The sequence below is a fragment of the Arachis duranensis genome, chromosome 9 (assembly GCF_000817695.3).
Source record: "Arachis duranensis cultivar V14167 chromosome 9, aradu.V14167.gnm2.J7QH, whole genome shotgun sequence".
NCBI classification, from domain to species: domain Eukaryota; kingdom Viridiplantae; phylum Streptophyta; class Magnoliopsida; order Fabales; family Fabaceae; genus Arachis; species Arachis duranensis.
In genome coordinates this window covers 111,653,684-111,667,954 of record NC_029780.3, presented here as the reverse complement: position 1 = coordinate 111,667,954, position 14,271 = coordinate 111,653,684, and the positions used below count along the sequence as shown (strand labels likewise).

At 36.9% G+C, this 14,271-nt stretch overlaps 4 protein-coding genes across 5 annotated transcripts; 2 read left to right on the top strand and 2 right to left on the bottom strand.

Annotated features, from left to right (window-relative positions):
- Positions 1-240: 240 nt before the first annotated feature.
- LOC107467443 (putative UDP-glucose glucosyltransferase) lies at positions 241-1,930 on the top strand. Its single transcript, XM_016086543.3, has one exon. The coding sequence runs from the start codon at positions 334-336 to the stop codon at positions 1,810-1,812; it is 1,479 nt and encodes a 492-aa protein (XP_015942029.1). The 5' UTR covers positions 241-333; the 3' UTR covers positions 1,813-1,930.
- A 1,613-nt stretch (positions 1,931-3,543) lies between these two features.
- LOC107467183 (triacylglycerol lipase 1) lies at positions 3,544-8,376 on the bottom strand. Its single transcript, XM_052254404.1, has 11 exons — positions 8,004-8,376; positions 7,609-7,731; positions 7,057-7,197; positions 6,373-6,483; positions 6,143-6,286; positions 6,022-6,062; positions 5,782-5,920; positions 5,230-5,253; positions 5,120-5,147; positions 4,679-4,750; positions 3,544-4,060 (listed from the first exon to the last, which is right to left on the bottom strand). The coding sequence occupies exons 1-11, from the start codon at positions 8,166-8,168 to the stop codon at positions 3,738-3,740; spliced, it is 1,311 nt and encodes a 436-aa protein (XP_052110364.1). The 5' UTR covers positions 8,169-8,376; the 3' UTR covers positions 3,544-3,737.
- Positions 8,377-9,611: 1,235 nt separating this feature from the next.
- LOC107467343 (methylthioribose kinase) lies at positions 9,612-13,326 on the top strand. 2 transcript variants are annotated; one of them, XM_021131313.2, is made up of 7 exons: positions 9,612-9,706; positions 9,842-10,146; positions 10,272-10,581; positions 11,028-11,202; positions 11,295-11,496; positions 12,139-12,353; positions 12,881-13,326. In XM_021131313.2, the coding sequence occupies exons 2-7, from the start codon at positions 9,961-9,963 to the stop codon at positions 13,050-13,052; spliced, it is 1,260 nt and encodes a 419-aa protein (XP_020986972.1). In that variant the 5' UTR covers positions 9,612-9,706; positions 9,842-9,960; the 3' UTR covers positions 13,053-13,326. The 2 variants fall into 2 exon arrangements, with proteins under 2 accessions (XP_020986972.1, XP_052110129.1); XM_052254169.1 differs by lacking the exon at positions 9,612-9,706 and having other exon boundaries at positions 9,773-10,146.
- Positions 13,327-13,494: 168 nt separating this feature from the next.
- Positions 13,495-14,085, bottom strand: LOC107467182 (uncharacterized). The gene is made up of 4 exons (XM_016086222.1): positions 14,039-14,085; positions 13,876-13,984; positions 13,663-13,782; positions 13,495-13,548 (listed from the first exon to the last, which is right to left on the bottom strand). Exons 1-4 carry the CDS (start codon positions 14,083-14,085, stop codon positions 13,495-13,497), a joined length of 330 nt encoding a protein of 109 aa, XP_015941708.1.
- Between the last annotated feature and the right edge of the window lie 186 nt (positions 14,086-14,271).

Genomic DNA, 14,271 nt, shown 5'->3' with positions numbered 1-14,271 from the left:
TAATTTATAATATAATTTATCATGACGATAGACTCTACTATAAGGGAGTATATGTTCAACACCGATATTACTTCTATATTTAAATTAAAAAGTGTGTATCCTCTTCAATTAAAAAAAAATAAATATTATTAATTATGATTTTTTATTTTTTATTATTTTTTTTATATTTAATTTTAATCTTATTTATAAAATTAATAAATTTAGCATTCCCCTCTTTTTAATTGCATCTTGATGTGAAGATATATGGTGAGAGTGTTCCTGTATATTTAACGTAGTGGAAGAAAACATAAGAGAGTGTTATTTGCGAGAAAGAAAGAAAAGAGAAGCACAAAAATGGGGTCTGAAGCTGCCATACACGTCTTGCTGATTTCGTTTCCAGCACAGGGACACATAAACCCTCTCCTGAGGCTAGGAAAGTGCCTCGCCGCCAGGGGCTTATTCGTCACTTTCTCCACCACCGAGGACGCCGGCAGGGACATCAGAAACGCCAACAACATCGCCGAGAAGTTCGTTGCTCCGGTCGGCGATGGTTTCCTCAAATTCGAGTTCTTCGACGATGGCTTACAGGACGACGATCCCATCAGGAAGAATCTGGGGGATCACACGAAGCATCTGGAAGTTGTCGGAAAGAGATTCGTTTCTCAAATGATCAAGAAGCACGCAGAGTCAAACCAACCAATCTCTTGCATCATAAACAACCCTTTCTTCCCGTGGGTTTGCGACGTTGCTGAAGAACACGGTGTTCCTTCTGCTCTCTTATGGATTCAGTCAACGGCAGTCTTCACCGCTTACTATCACTACCACCACAAACTGGTTAGCTTCCCTTCACACGATCAACCTTACATCGATGTTAATTTACCTTCCGTTACTCTCAAACACAACGAGATCCCAGATTTCTTGCACCCTTTCAGTCCCTTCCCGATTCTGGGAACAGTCATATTAGAACAGTTCAAGAACTTGTCCAAACCCTTCTGCATCTTGGTGGACACATACGAGGAGTTAGAGAAGGATTTCATCAGCTTCTTCTCGAAATCAATGTGCATAAGGCCCGTGGGCCCGTTGTTCAAGAACCCGAAAGCAAGAATGGGAGGAAGTAACATTCGTGGAGACATGATAACAAAGTCAGAGAACTGCGTTGAATGGCTGAACTCGAGAGAACCGCGTTCGGTGGTTTACATAAGCTTCGGGAGCTTGGTGTACCACCCGCAGGAGCAAATAGACGAAATTGCCCATGGGCTTTTGGAGTCTGAGGTGTCGTTTTTGTGGGTTTTGAAGCTGCCACCTAAGGACTGGAACGTGAAGCCACATGTTCTTCCAGAAGGGTTCGTTGAGAAAACTGCTGAAAGGGGAAAAGTGGTTCAATGGAGTCCACAAGAGGAGGTTCTGTCTCATCCTTCTGTGGCGTGTTTTGTCACTCACTGTGGTTGGAACTCTACAATGGAATCACTGGCTTCTGGTGTTCCAATGTTGACTTTTCCTGCCTGGGGTGACCAGAACACCAATGCCAAGTTCATCGTCGATGTTTTTGGCGCTGGGATCAGGTTGGGTTATAGCCAAGCAGAGAATAAGATCGTTAACAGAGATGAGGTTAAGAAGTGTTTGTTAGAAGCCATGGTTGGGGAAAAAGCAGAGCAGTTGAAGCAGAACGCGTTGAAGTGGAAGAAGGCGGCTGACGATGCTATCTCTGACGGTGGTTCTTCTGATCGGAATCTTGATGCCTTTGTTGAAGATATCAAGAACCGTGGTGCTGCTGCTCTTAATGTCATTAGCAGCATCAACAATAATAATAATAATAATAAGATTCCATATTAAGGGAATCATGACTAATGTTGTTCCTTTTTTAAAAAGATTTATTTGTATTTGTAACATTTTGTTCTCATCACCAGATTGTTATTAAGTGTTTCTAATGCATTATTATTGTTGGAATTAACGTATTCAAGATTAATTATGAAGATTTATTTTCTCCATTTCTAAAGCCTCCAAAAAGAACTGTTCCTACTAGTTCTCCCACTTCCAAAAATTGTTTCCTTTTTGGGTATTTGAATTATTGTTGTACGTGTTCATTTGTTTTTATCGTCTGGTACATAAATTGAAATTCTAGTTGGCGTGTGATACATTATTAATGAATCCACATGCAAGAAAAGAAGAAAGTAGGGGAAGACTTTGGTAAGAATATTAGTCTTCTAACCAGAAGAATTTACTTTATTTTTGTTACAAGAGCAGAGTTAGGTGAGGTAAACAAAGAAATCAAAGAAGAAAAGAGTTAGGTGAGTGAGTGAATGAGTGATCCCGTTTAATATCAGTTTATCACCGAAATATATAATCATTTATAAGGTTAGCACTTAATTAGCACCATCGTACAATGCACATGGGAGGGGCTCAGATCACGTGCGTTTTTTTTTATGCCTAGGCTTACTCAATACCTTTATAGGAGACAACCATGGCCGTAGTATAGGGTAAGTAAAGAGAGAGAGAATGTTAACGTTTGTTCATGAGAAAATTTTGGGAGTTGTAAGTTTTTAAGATTTAGTAGGTATAAATATTAAATTATTTTTAATAGATCTTATATATATAACTTTTAATAAATGAGTATAAATTTATTAATTTATGTATACTAACTTTAATAAATATAAATATAAATATAAATATAAATTATATGAATAAATTGTTATAAGTGTGAATGTAAATTATTATTAATTAAATATTGGCTCAAAATGTTAATAATCATTGGAAATATAGGATTGTTGTTTATTTATATATAATGGTGTATTATTTATTATTGGTGAGGCACTTACTCAGGCACTGGTGAAACGGTCCTAGAGACGGAAATGAGAAACACGTTGATTCAATTTCAAATGAGAAACGAGAAATCAGAAATGAGAATCGGATACTGGCCAAAAATCAATGTTTTGTCGCCCAGTGTCTTAAGAAATCATGACTAAACACTAACGAGTACACAGTACTACACAGCTTTTGAGGTTACAGAAATAAAAGTATTTTTAGTTTGTCTTTTTTTTTGTATTTATCTAAGGTGAAAACTTAGGTGCAGTCTATTTCACGTAAAATTGATACTTGAGAGTCGTTTGACTAATTTGATTAAATTTTTATCTAATGACTTTTAGATATCAACTTTAAGTGAAGTCGATCTCACCTGAGTTTCCACCTTTATTTAATATTATTATTGCATATGCTTCTACCATTTTTCTAATACAATAGTAAGGAATATTCGAACACATATCTATCAAATCTTTATTGAATGTGCCATTGGATCCAGAATGATATTTTTTTAACACAAAAAGTTTAAAATTCTTTTTTTATAATAAATAAATCCCGTATTTAGACACATGACGAATCAATAATTTACCACAATTTTGATACCAAGAGATAGAATAAGGGTACAAAAGATACTTTGCTTGCTTATATTTTTGCAAGCAATGGTTAGACGGAGGATAAGGAGAGAGCAACACCATAATGATTAATGAAGGAATAAATAACCTCGTCATAATAATAATAACAATAATCATATAAAAGATGCTTTAGAGATTACAGAAGGTATGTGCTTGCATTGCCATTGAATCTTTTCCTCTATGGTTCATAATTTTTACAGGAAGGAGATCAAGAGATAGGCTCCACAGAATATTAACTTTAGGGAGAAAGTGGAGGGATTCACGGATCAATAAACCGTTACTATATTACATGGTGCAAGTAATAACGGCAAATATTATAATATTGTATTCTTAAATGCTACTATATTTGCCCGATGACTTGAAAAAATTAATCATAGGATCATATAGATCTTGTCTTGCTTGCAAGCTTAAAATAAAGTCAACATGGCCATAGTTTTCAAGATAAACCAGCTCCGGTGTGGATGGCAATTCCTGGAGAGTGTGCTTGACATCCGTTACATCTGCTAAAGCATCATTTCCACCATAAGCCATCCACAAAGGCAATGATTTTGGTATGCGGCTAAGATCGAACTTAGGTGGTTTGAACTTTCCATACACTTTCACATTTTTTAACTTTCCATAATCATACTTGGAGAAAGTACCTTCGCGGATCACTGTAGACACATGCATTATTAGAGAGACCGTAAAAGTATTTAATTCAAACCATTACATCAAAAGTGAAACCAACATTATAAGATGCACATGCCAACTAGCTAGAAATTCATTATTTTATGGATGTGGCTTTTCAGCTTTTGGCAAGACAAAACACATCATACCCAACATAAACATTTATCCCGTGCCAATAATGCTAGGTACACATAATTGAACACAAGATACGTAATAGAATTTGCTTCACTAATTCATAGTCCAGTAATTCTCCTTACTCTCACTAACATGCATTTTTCCAACACATTAAGAGATGAACAATGCTGTAAACCATAAAAATAATGATAATAATATAACAAAAGGCCACAAGCTAAAATTGATTGAGAGTTCATACCTGTTTTACAATATATATTTATCTAGGAGACTACTTTAGCTACTTTATATCATGCAAATGCCATGGTCATAATTAGTCATGATTATTGCAAATAAAAGAGAAAGAAAGAAAAAAGAACAGAGGTATCAGATATGATGAAAACCTATGACGGAAATAACAAGTAGTAATGTTCATAAGCTATGCGTGCTATCTTTAAAGCTACAGTCTACTGAATAAGGATATTGGAGCATACTCTGGAAAAGGTGGTTCAAGTTTTTGGCAGATGACGGGAAAAAAAAAAAAAAACATTTAACAAACCCCCACGCTCCCAGGTGGTGAACAAAAAACGAAACAAAAAATCAACAAAGCATGTGGAATAAGCCAAATGGAAACTTCCCAATTATTTGATCCAAATGAGTTACTGAACTAGTTAATCAGTTCGCAGATTACATCTACTAGCTCTTAAAGGCAGAGAGAGGATATCCTTTGGATTTTCTCAATGCATTATGCCATTGCCTTCACTATAACTAGAGCGAAACAGATTTCACCATAATGTTTCAGGTCAAGGAAGTAACTAACTTCAATGGAAGTCCAGGAAAACTATTTTTGAGGGAAGCACACATCAACGTGGTCCACACCATAAATTCCACTTCTTTAACCTTTAAAGTATTTTATAATTCTGTTCAAGGCATACCTTTATTTCCATTCCACCATATACCCAGCTGCAAGTCCAGGAAATGGAAAAGCAGCAAGAGAATTAAGAGGCTCATGAGAGGATTTTTATTTTATTTTAGAACATACTACCTTATCGCTGACCACTATTCCTACCTAGTAAACATGATATCTCAATAAGACAGGCAATGCACATAAGGATTCCTACACAAAATTGAAATGCAACTCCAAATTGAATTTAGTGAAAGAAAAAAGTGCAAGGTGGTGATTCATTGATATCAATATTTGATATGCAAGGTGCAAGCTGAAAATTTAGTGAGTGAAAAAAATCAGATAGGGTTGTAAGTTTGCAAACTCCGCCTTATCAGCAGAACACTTAGCTAACAGCTAAATCAGACTAGGGTTCACCTCCACTCAAGTAGATACAGACTTCACAATTCACATACTGGAAAAGAGAACAAGCTTACATCAGTGGATCTAAACAAGAAGAAAAAGATAGTCCACTGACCATCACCCCATGAAGATTGACCATAGAAAACTCTCATCTGGAGAAAATTATTTGGATTGGATAGTTAATCACTTTCATCAGTACCACGAACACCACATATTTGAGTTCCGGAAATTGGAGAATATAACAACACCATGAACAAACACATAAACCAATAATAACATTCATAGCCTAGCATCTGAAATAAAGTCAAACCCTTCTAAGCATAGAGGACAGAGATAGTGTTGGGCACATGAACCTGTTATGGATGAAAGCATGTCACCGCAGCTTAGACGCGTATCACACAAGGAAACCAAGAGATTGGTTCCCCACTCACTGAAAATGAGTATGGAAAATAGAAAAGTTAAACATTTACTGAACTAGAAATACACTCAAGAAATGTAGGCAAAAGGAAAAGAGAGTGACGGGAGGATCACCTTTTGAAGTTCAGTTGATGAATACCCATGGTAAGAACCATCTGAATAAAACCAGTCATTACTAATCTCAAAGGCCCGCTTTCAGACTGAAACTTGTAGTCATAGAGTAAATAAGAAATACCTGATCGATGTGCATGCTAACCATTCTAAGCACAAGAGGTGCAGTGGCATGATCTAAATATGATATTGGAGAAAGAAGGGCTGCAGCTTCAACTTTTTCTACTATATCTGGTTGAGTGAAGGCAGCAAAAGATATAATTGTTCCCTGGAAATAAGAGAAATTAATAAAATGCATACTACAACAACCACCAAATAGCAACTGAAAAGGATGATGTCCAGAATCATAACTACCTGTGAATGCCCAACTATGAATAGCTTTGAATTTGTTACTGAATATATGTAATTGATCATTTCTGCCATATCATACAGGGCTAATTCCTGCCAGCTCCAATCCCAGAATTTCTATATAAAGGGACCAAAGTTGAATCAATCACATGATGCATTGTACAAACTCTGGCTCTAATGATTCCAATAAAAATAATATACACTGAAAATGACAGTGAAATGAAAATATAAGTATCATGACAATTTAGAATATTTTCTCAAGATCAGTGGTTATCAACAATCTTATGGATGTTGCAATTCTTCTCCTCCATGCTTTCTTCCCTTCTTGTGATTAGTGATCATCAACAGTGCTTTGGAACTCAATTTGGTGCTGAATATAAGTAGCTTCAGCACTGAGAATAATTTAATGATTCTTATTTCAAACATATCAAAGTAAATAGAATAGGCTTGATAACATTCAGCACCAACCCTTTTACTATTAAATAATCGAATGATAAAACCTACTAAAGTGTGACCTCATTCATATCAATTGCAAATGTTTTCCCCCAATTCAAATTCAGAATAAATGAACATCTGGATCTTGGTTTTGACTCATAATTTTTTTAGCACTGAACTTTATGCACTGATATTATTTTCAGTTTAATCACACACCCCCTCAGCATCTCTATAGGCCAAAGAAGAGCCACACACCTTATTCTTCACTGAATAAGACCTATGGCCATGGCTCCAGCGTGTTCCCCGTACATTTCCTACCCATACATCAAAACCTTGATCTGCAAGGATGAAGCCCAATGATTGTTCAGGAGTATTTAGAAACCATGCATCACCTGCCTAATCAAGTCAAATAACATCAACATATCAAAATGGAGATTCAATCAGATTGTTTAAAACTTCAAAAGGGAACTTCACTAAAGCCTGAACAAGTAAACTTGTAACATTAATCCAATTACCCAAAGGAAAAGTCTAGGGGGCTAGCAACTTTATTAAATTCTGGCCAGCATGTAACCAGCGAAAGAAAAGTGAGTAATCCCACACCATTGGATGAAATCTCACACCATTAAAAACATCATTGATGGCTACTTGATGGCTACAAATTATAAAAGTTGCTGGCCCCTAGCCCTCCTCTTATCCAAATATAGCCCTATGATAAAGTGGAGTGAGTTGAAACACACTGTAACTTGCTATAAGAAGATATATCTATTACAAAGAGTAAAGTGATGAAATGAAGGAGAGGGCACCAACCATGAATAGGCCATGCAGAAGCAGAACCGGAGGGCCTCGCTCTCCTGCATGCCCGAAACGAAGAGAAGACGAAGAAGAAGACACACGCTGAAGACCTAACAAGAAACCATCCTTCGTTTGAATCTGAAAATCAACACAGAAAACAGGACAAATTAAAATAACAACCCTCCAACACTTGGCTATTAGCTGACACCAAAAGACACTATCAGTATTAGCAGACGAATAATGACAATAATAACAACAAATGAATAATAATCTGAATGATCCAATTTTAGCATTAAAGGTTGAATTTCTGCAACTGCAAATAATATCAAATATTCGATGTTTAAGAGAGAAGGAAAAAAGAGGTTGAGTGAATTGGTTGTTGAAGTAAGGTATAGAGAGTGAGGGGTTACCATGTATTCGGAGCAGGGGTAACCGGCGGGGAGAATGAGCTCGTTGCAGAGAGTGGGCTGTGGTTCGGATTTGCCGCCACCGTCGAAGCAGTCAACGGAATCTCCGAAAAGTACAGAGACGGTTATGGAAATGGCTGCCAGTGCCGCCAACAACCTCCGCGCCATGACGAAAGATTGAATGCACCTCGCTCCCTCCCAATCGCAGGGGAAGGATGAGTCTACGATCTTCTGAGTGTAAGCCTCAGAGAAGCACTATTATAATAGCAGCGGGATTGGACACGACCACGCGCTCCTAACGGCGCGTGATGCAAAAAACTACCAAATACTCATATCTCAACAGTACAGTACTAGTAGTTAGTTATTTATTTGCAACTGCTTATCTGCTTACCGTTAAAAATACTCCAACTTATTCATTTGCGATTCTTTCTTCACACTGTTATTCTCATTTCATATCGGTGGTTCCGTTAACGTATGTTAATGTTAAGGGTAGAGTATGAATGACGCTTAGGGGAACGGCGCATTAAGTAGCTTGGTTTTACGGAGGGGGTGTTTACGTTGCATTTAATTTTGTATTGCAAATTTTCGAAGTAGCTTGGTTAAGGGAAGTTTCATGGACATGGAAGTATACCGTAGAGGTGGTTGTTGATGGCCAACCGCAACCACCGCTCTTTGGCGGGGATGAAACATGGCTCGCTCTGGTTGGAGTGAAAATCCACGCGCAATTTCTTAGCGAGTAGGTACGTCATCCCCTAATCAAAACTCTAATTATTGTGTTTCTTTTAAACAAGTTATCCACTTCCATCACAATTTTATTATTTTTATGTTTTTTATTATCTATCAATAATTCAGGACGCCAGATGTTTCTTCTTTTTTTGGGTACTCGTTCTAGTTTGCCTTTTACTTTTTTTGTTTTTGGTTGTCAACAATGAAGTGATAACCATGAATTTCATCAAATTAGGCCCATCCAGGAACTAACTTTCTGGGCTTAGTGTTTCGTATTTTGTTGGCCGAAAAAGAGATATCACCCTGTCGAACAAAAAGGAGAATCACTATTGGGCTTACTCGTTTTTAGTAGCTTTTATCGAATAGGGTCCCATCCTGACCCAAATAGAGGAGGTAAATTTCAGTGAGTATCCTAAAATTAATTAATAAAAGATTAGAAAATAAAGTCTCAAATAATTTAAAAGAATACTCCATGTGGTAACTTAAGATGGGTTTGGTTATAAAAATAGGATAAAATAGAACATTAAAAATAAGACACAAATAATAGAAATATAAAAATTAATATTTTTATAATTTGTTTGATAATAAACTAAAATAAATTATAAAATCTATATTTTATTTATCAAATAAAATTTTATATTTTTATCTCAATATCACGTGGTTATGAATAAACGCATCCTTGACAGATAAGAGTTTAGAGTTGACCGAATAGATTCGGAAAGCTAGAATGAAGCATGCTTCAGCATGTTTAATATATTGCTATTAAAGTTAATTTAATTTGATGATGTGAAATAATCAAATGAGTGGGAAACCCAGCGAGACTCAATTGCACTACAACCCCCTTTCATAATTTCCTTTGGGTGGTAATTACTAAATACTAATAATTAGATTCCATCATTTTATTCCACAGAAGCAAAGCTGATTAGTCCAAATTGTGACCAGATTCAATGCACTAGCATCATTTCTTTTTGCTACTCGAGGTATTTAGACTATCTCCCAATCAAACAAGTTAATAACTAGTATATCATAGTATTGAATTTCATTTAAAAATTTTTGGTTAATACTGAAAAGAAAATTTTATCTCTCACTCACATCATTGACATTTCAATTTTAAGTCCAACCTTTCTAGCTTAGCTATTAGCGTCTCTCCTCCGAAAGCAAAACAAAACAAGATTCCCATTTTTGGGGGGATCATTGCTCCGTCTCCCCCCGCCTCAGTACTCCGCCGCATCCAATGGCCTTCTCAGAGTTCCGACCACTCGACGACAACTCCCTCATCGAATACATAAAATCAGTGCCGGCCCTCTCCTCTAAGATCGGCAACGACTTCGACACCTTGTCCGTCAAAGAAGTTGGAGATGGCAACCTTAACTTCGTCTTCATCGTTCTCAATTCCACAGGTTCTTTTGTCATCAAGCAGGTAACGTTTTTTATATATATGCAGAAAAAAACTTCTCCCCACTGATCCAAAAATCGTGGGCACTCGCAAATTTAGTTTATTTGGTAGCTTTCGATTCAAAGTTCCATTTTTTATTTTATTTTAAGGCTTTGCCTTATATTCGCTGCATTGGGGAGTCATGGCCGATGACGAAGGAGAGAGCATATTTTGAATACTTGGGGCTGAAAGAAGAGGGTCGCTTGAGCCCTGAGCATGTTCCTGAAGTGTACCACTTTGACCGTACAATGTCATTGATCGGCATGCGTTACTTGGAACCACCACATATAATATTAAGAAAAGGGTTGATAGCTGGAATTGAGTATCCTTTGCTTGCAGAGCACATGGCTGATTTCATGGCCAAGACACTCTTTTTCACTTCTCTCCTTTTCCGTACAACTTCCGAGCACAAAAGGGACGGTATGTCTGAGCTTTCCCATTGTTACTCTTTTCTTTAGCTATTGTTGTTGATTGATTCACACTCCTCAACTCTTTTTTTGGACAATTCGATATATTTGTTAATCGGAGAACTAAGAAGATTGTTTATTTGTCTTCTTCACTGATTGATAGTATCACCTTTATCAATCTATTACTCTGCTTCAAAGTTGATTGAGCTGAAACTGGTTATTTAAGTTTAAGTTTTGCATTAGAAAAAATGTTTCCCTTCCTTCGTTTGGTTGCTTGTGCTTTGCTTATTCAGTTATTTGTGCTTGTGGAAGTTTACCTCTGTAGTTTATTCTCCATTTGAAAGTGAGTGATAAGTGATAAACTGATATTCTACTTGTGAGTATGAGGAACGTTGTTGCATATTGATGTTGCCTTAAGACATGTTGGCTTTAAGCTGAATTCATGCTGGCTCCATGCAGTTGCCGAATATTGTGGTAATGTGGAGTTATGCAGACTCACCGAGCAGGTCGTGTTCTCTGACCCTTATAAAGTTTCTCAATATAATCGTTGGACTTCCCCTTATCTTGATCGTGATGCTGAGGCTGTTCGGGAAGACAATCTGCTGAAGCTTGAAGTCGCCGAGCTGAAATCCAAGTATTATGACCAGCACACTTCTTTTACTGCATTATGTGTAGCAATTGTGATGTTAGGGTTTTTATACTTTATAAGAATGTACATTTTTGTAGGTTCTGTGAGAGGGCCCAGGCTCTGATACATGGAGATCTGCACACTGGTTCTGTTATGGTTACTCGTGAATCAACACAAGTTATTGATCCAGAATTTGCATTTTATGGACCAATGGGTTTTGATATTGGAGCATTCCTGGGAAATTTGATTCTGGCTTACTTTTCTCAAGATGGACATGCAGATCAAGCAAATGATCGAAAAGTAGGTTTCCTTCTTTATGTATATTGGTTGTGTACTCTTGTGGCTCTTTGCAGCTTCTGCTCTTAGCATAGTCCAAAGTTTTTTATCGGAAAAAAAAAAGAGGAATGAAACAGAAAAACACACACACACACACCCCATTCTGCATAATCTGATTAAAACACTTTGATTCTCTTTGGTTCTTTTCAGAGGCCAAATCTGTGCATTTTTACAGTTTTGAAATACCTTGGACTGTTCTGTTGTTTTGTCCTGTCTTGTCTTGTTTGTGTAGTGCTAGTGACTTTGCCTTATTATACTAATGAAGAGAAGAATTTCCTGGTGTGCACGTGCACATTGGTGAGCTATCAGATTTAAATCATGTGAAATCCAAGAAGTCATAGAGATAGTTTACAGAAATACGAGCTGTAGTTATAAAACAAGACTTGGTAGGATGCTAATTATAAATACCATTTTCTTTTGCTGTATTTTCTCTTCATTTTGCTGGACTTGTGGCTTTGGTAATGTCATTGCTTAGAACTGCAGCATCAGTGACAAGCTGGGATTTGTTATAGTTGTGCATTTAGTAATAATTGTGAAGACCGTTGACCGCTGGGGCAAAAGTGTGTTGTTCGTTGTCTGATATATACTGATATTTACATTATGCAGGCGTACAAGGAGTGGATTCTTAAGACAATTGAAGATACCTGGAATCTTTTCCATCACAAATTCACTGCTCTTTGGGATGAGCACAGAAATGGTGCGGGTGAGGCATATCTTCCAGCTATCTATAACAATCCTGAGGTTCAGCTGCTTGTACAGAAGAAATACATGACAGATTTGTTTCATGATAGTCTTGGGTTTGGTGCTGCCAAAATGATAAGGTGAAATTGCTGATCATCATATTTAACCAGAATGCTATATGTTTAATGGGACTTATTTTGTTAGTTAGATATAAAACTATTTGAGAACTTCTGCTTAAATTAGGCAATTGACTTGATCAGACCATTTTTGACCAAAATGGCGACAATTTTGATTGTAGTTTGCATTCTTCCTATAAAAATATGGAATGGTAATATTAGAATGTGTCTTTTGCATGACTCTAGTCTAAAGTGCTCGTGTGAGGAAACATGTTAGGTATAAAATTCAGTGACAATGTTGGAATTGCTCTCTACTTTCAAATGCATATATAATCATTTACACTGATGTTTAGTTGAGGTCATCCCGGCCCTAGAACTATCTCCATTGTGCATGCCATGTTCTGATTTTATATTCAGTAAGATATATATTTGTTGAACTTGAACAGTATGATTCTGAAGCAATGGCTTGTATTTATGATTTGAGGAACATGAAAATTCTTAGGAGGCATGGCTAACACTTCCATTATGATCAATTGATCATTAATACACAGGAGAATAGTTGGTGTAGCTCATGTTGAGGATTTTGAATCCATTGCCGATGCTGCTAAACGTGCAACATGTGAAAAGCGAGCACTTGATTTAGCTAAGACGATTCTCAAAGAAAGGAGAAAATTTGAAGGCATTGCTGAAATTGTATCAGCAATTCGGCAATATGAATCCTGATTCATGGTTTTCCATATTGATACCTCATCATGTATCACGTTTTCCTCCTATACACTACTCGAGATTTTGGTGTTCTGCTACATTTAACACTTTCACTGTCAACATTATGTATCAAAAATATAAATTTTCTGCTTGAGTGTACTAATTACAGTTTTATGTTACATCTTACTTGCAGCAAGGACGTTTTGTTAACACAACTTTGTTCAGCTCAGTTGTTACTTATTATATTGTAGATATATTATTATGTGCAAACTACTTTTTACATGGACACACATTTAATATATCACATTTAGGCACACTTGCAAGTTACAACTAACTTTATTTAATATATACTTGCTTTTCTTTTTATAACTTGTACATACCTTTTTGTGAGTGAGGCTAGAAAAACACTTTAAACTATTCTTATGTCGTATTTCTTACAAAGCTACAAACTAAGGATTGATCAGTTGTTGAGATCATATAAGGCATTCAATCCAAAGTTGAGCAACTGGCTTCCCTAGAAGCAGAACAAAGTAGCTCTTACTGTATCCATTTTGCATCATCAACTTATTCAAATTGCAACAAACCCAGCTCAGATATTTTCAGAGTAGTGTAGAAAGTATGCAGTGACTTGGTATCCTTGGTCCCAATTAGGGTCTTCACCTACATCATCCCAGCTATCTGCAGCATAGTCAGCCCTCAACCTCACAAAATCCGCCATGCCTTCAACAAGTCCTGAAGGCGGCCGGCCCTGTCACTCCCATCGGATAGCAATATATGCGCCATTTTGTGACAGATGACCCCGGTTATTTCCCTTTTGATATACCTACCACCAGCAGGGTACCTTTTCAATGTACCCTGCACTCACATGAATGTTGTTGTCGCTGGTAGTGAATGCGACTCCATCGATGTTCTCAACTGTGATGGAGACTTTGTTGACTGCTGCAAGATTGCTGTTTAGGCCAAATAATCTGTCTATGAAGTTGGTGGCAGCAATGAGCGTTTACTGGGCATATTCAGCACCAATTTCCTGATCAAAGGGTGGAGAGGGCATTGTTTAACACAACGTATTCAATTGCATTCCCCAAGGTAGCAGCTGTTAGAGTTAGTGCAAGACACAGGATCATGTGATTGAGGTTTAGAGCCATTGTTGTTTGTGTTGGGAATACTATGAGATCGTCTGAGTTGCTGTTTGGCTTTAATAGAAGGAACAAAGATTGTCCAACAGGCAGTTTCCATA

Excerpts from the sequence above, each read along its gene's own strand:
- LOC107467183 (XM_052254404.1), bottom strand. The coding sequence starts at position 8,168 with ATGGCGCGGAGGTTGTTGGCGGCACTGGCAGCCATTTCCATAACCGTC. Across the intron at positions 4,751-5,119 it reads ATGGTGGAATGGAAATAAAG|CGTGGGGGTTTGTTAAATGT; the intron begins GTATGCCTTGAA and ends ACCACCTGGGAG. Across the intron at positions 4,061-4,678 it reads CTTGAACCACCTTTTCCAGA|TGATCCGCGAAGGTACTTTC; the intron begins GTATGCTCCAAT and ends ATGTGTCTACAG.
- LOC107467443 (XM_016086543.3), top strand. The coding sequence starts at position 334 with ATGGGGTCTGAAGCTGCCATACACGTCTTGCTGATTTCGTTTCCAGCA.
- LOC107467182 (XM_016086222.1), bottom strand. The coding sequence starts at position 14,085 with ATGCCCTCTCCACCCTTTGATCAGGAAATTGGTGCTGAATATGCCCA. Across the intron at positions 13,783-13,875 it reads GTGCAGGGTACATTGAAAAG|GGCCGGCCGCCTTCAGGACT; the intron begins GTACCCTGCTGG and ends TGGGAGTGACAG. Across the intron at positions 13,549-13,662 it reads ATTGGGACCAAGGATACCAA|GGAAGCCAGTTGCTCAACTT; the intron begins GTCACTGCATAC and ends TTCTGCTTCTAG.
- LOC107467343 (XM_021131313.2), top strand. The coding sequence starts at position 9,961 with ATGGCCTTCTCAGAGTTCCGACCACTCGACGACAACTCCCTCATCGAA. Across the intron at positions 10,582-11,027 it reads TTCCGAGCACAAAAGGGACG|TTGCCGAATATTGTGGTAAT; the intron begins GTATGTCTGAGC and ends GGCTCCATGCAG. Across the intron at positions 11,497-12,138 it reads ATCAAGCAAATGATCGAAAA|GCGTACAAGGAGTGGATTCT; the intron begins GTAGGTTTCCTT and ends TACATTATGCAG.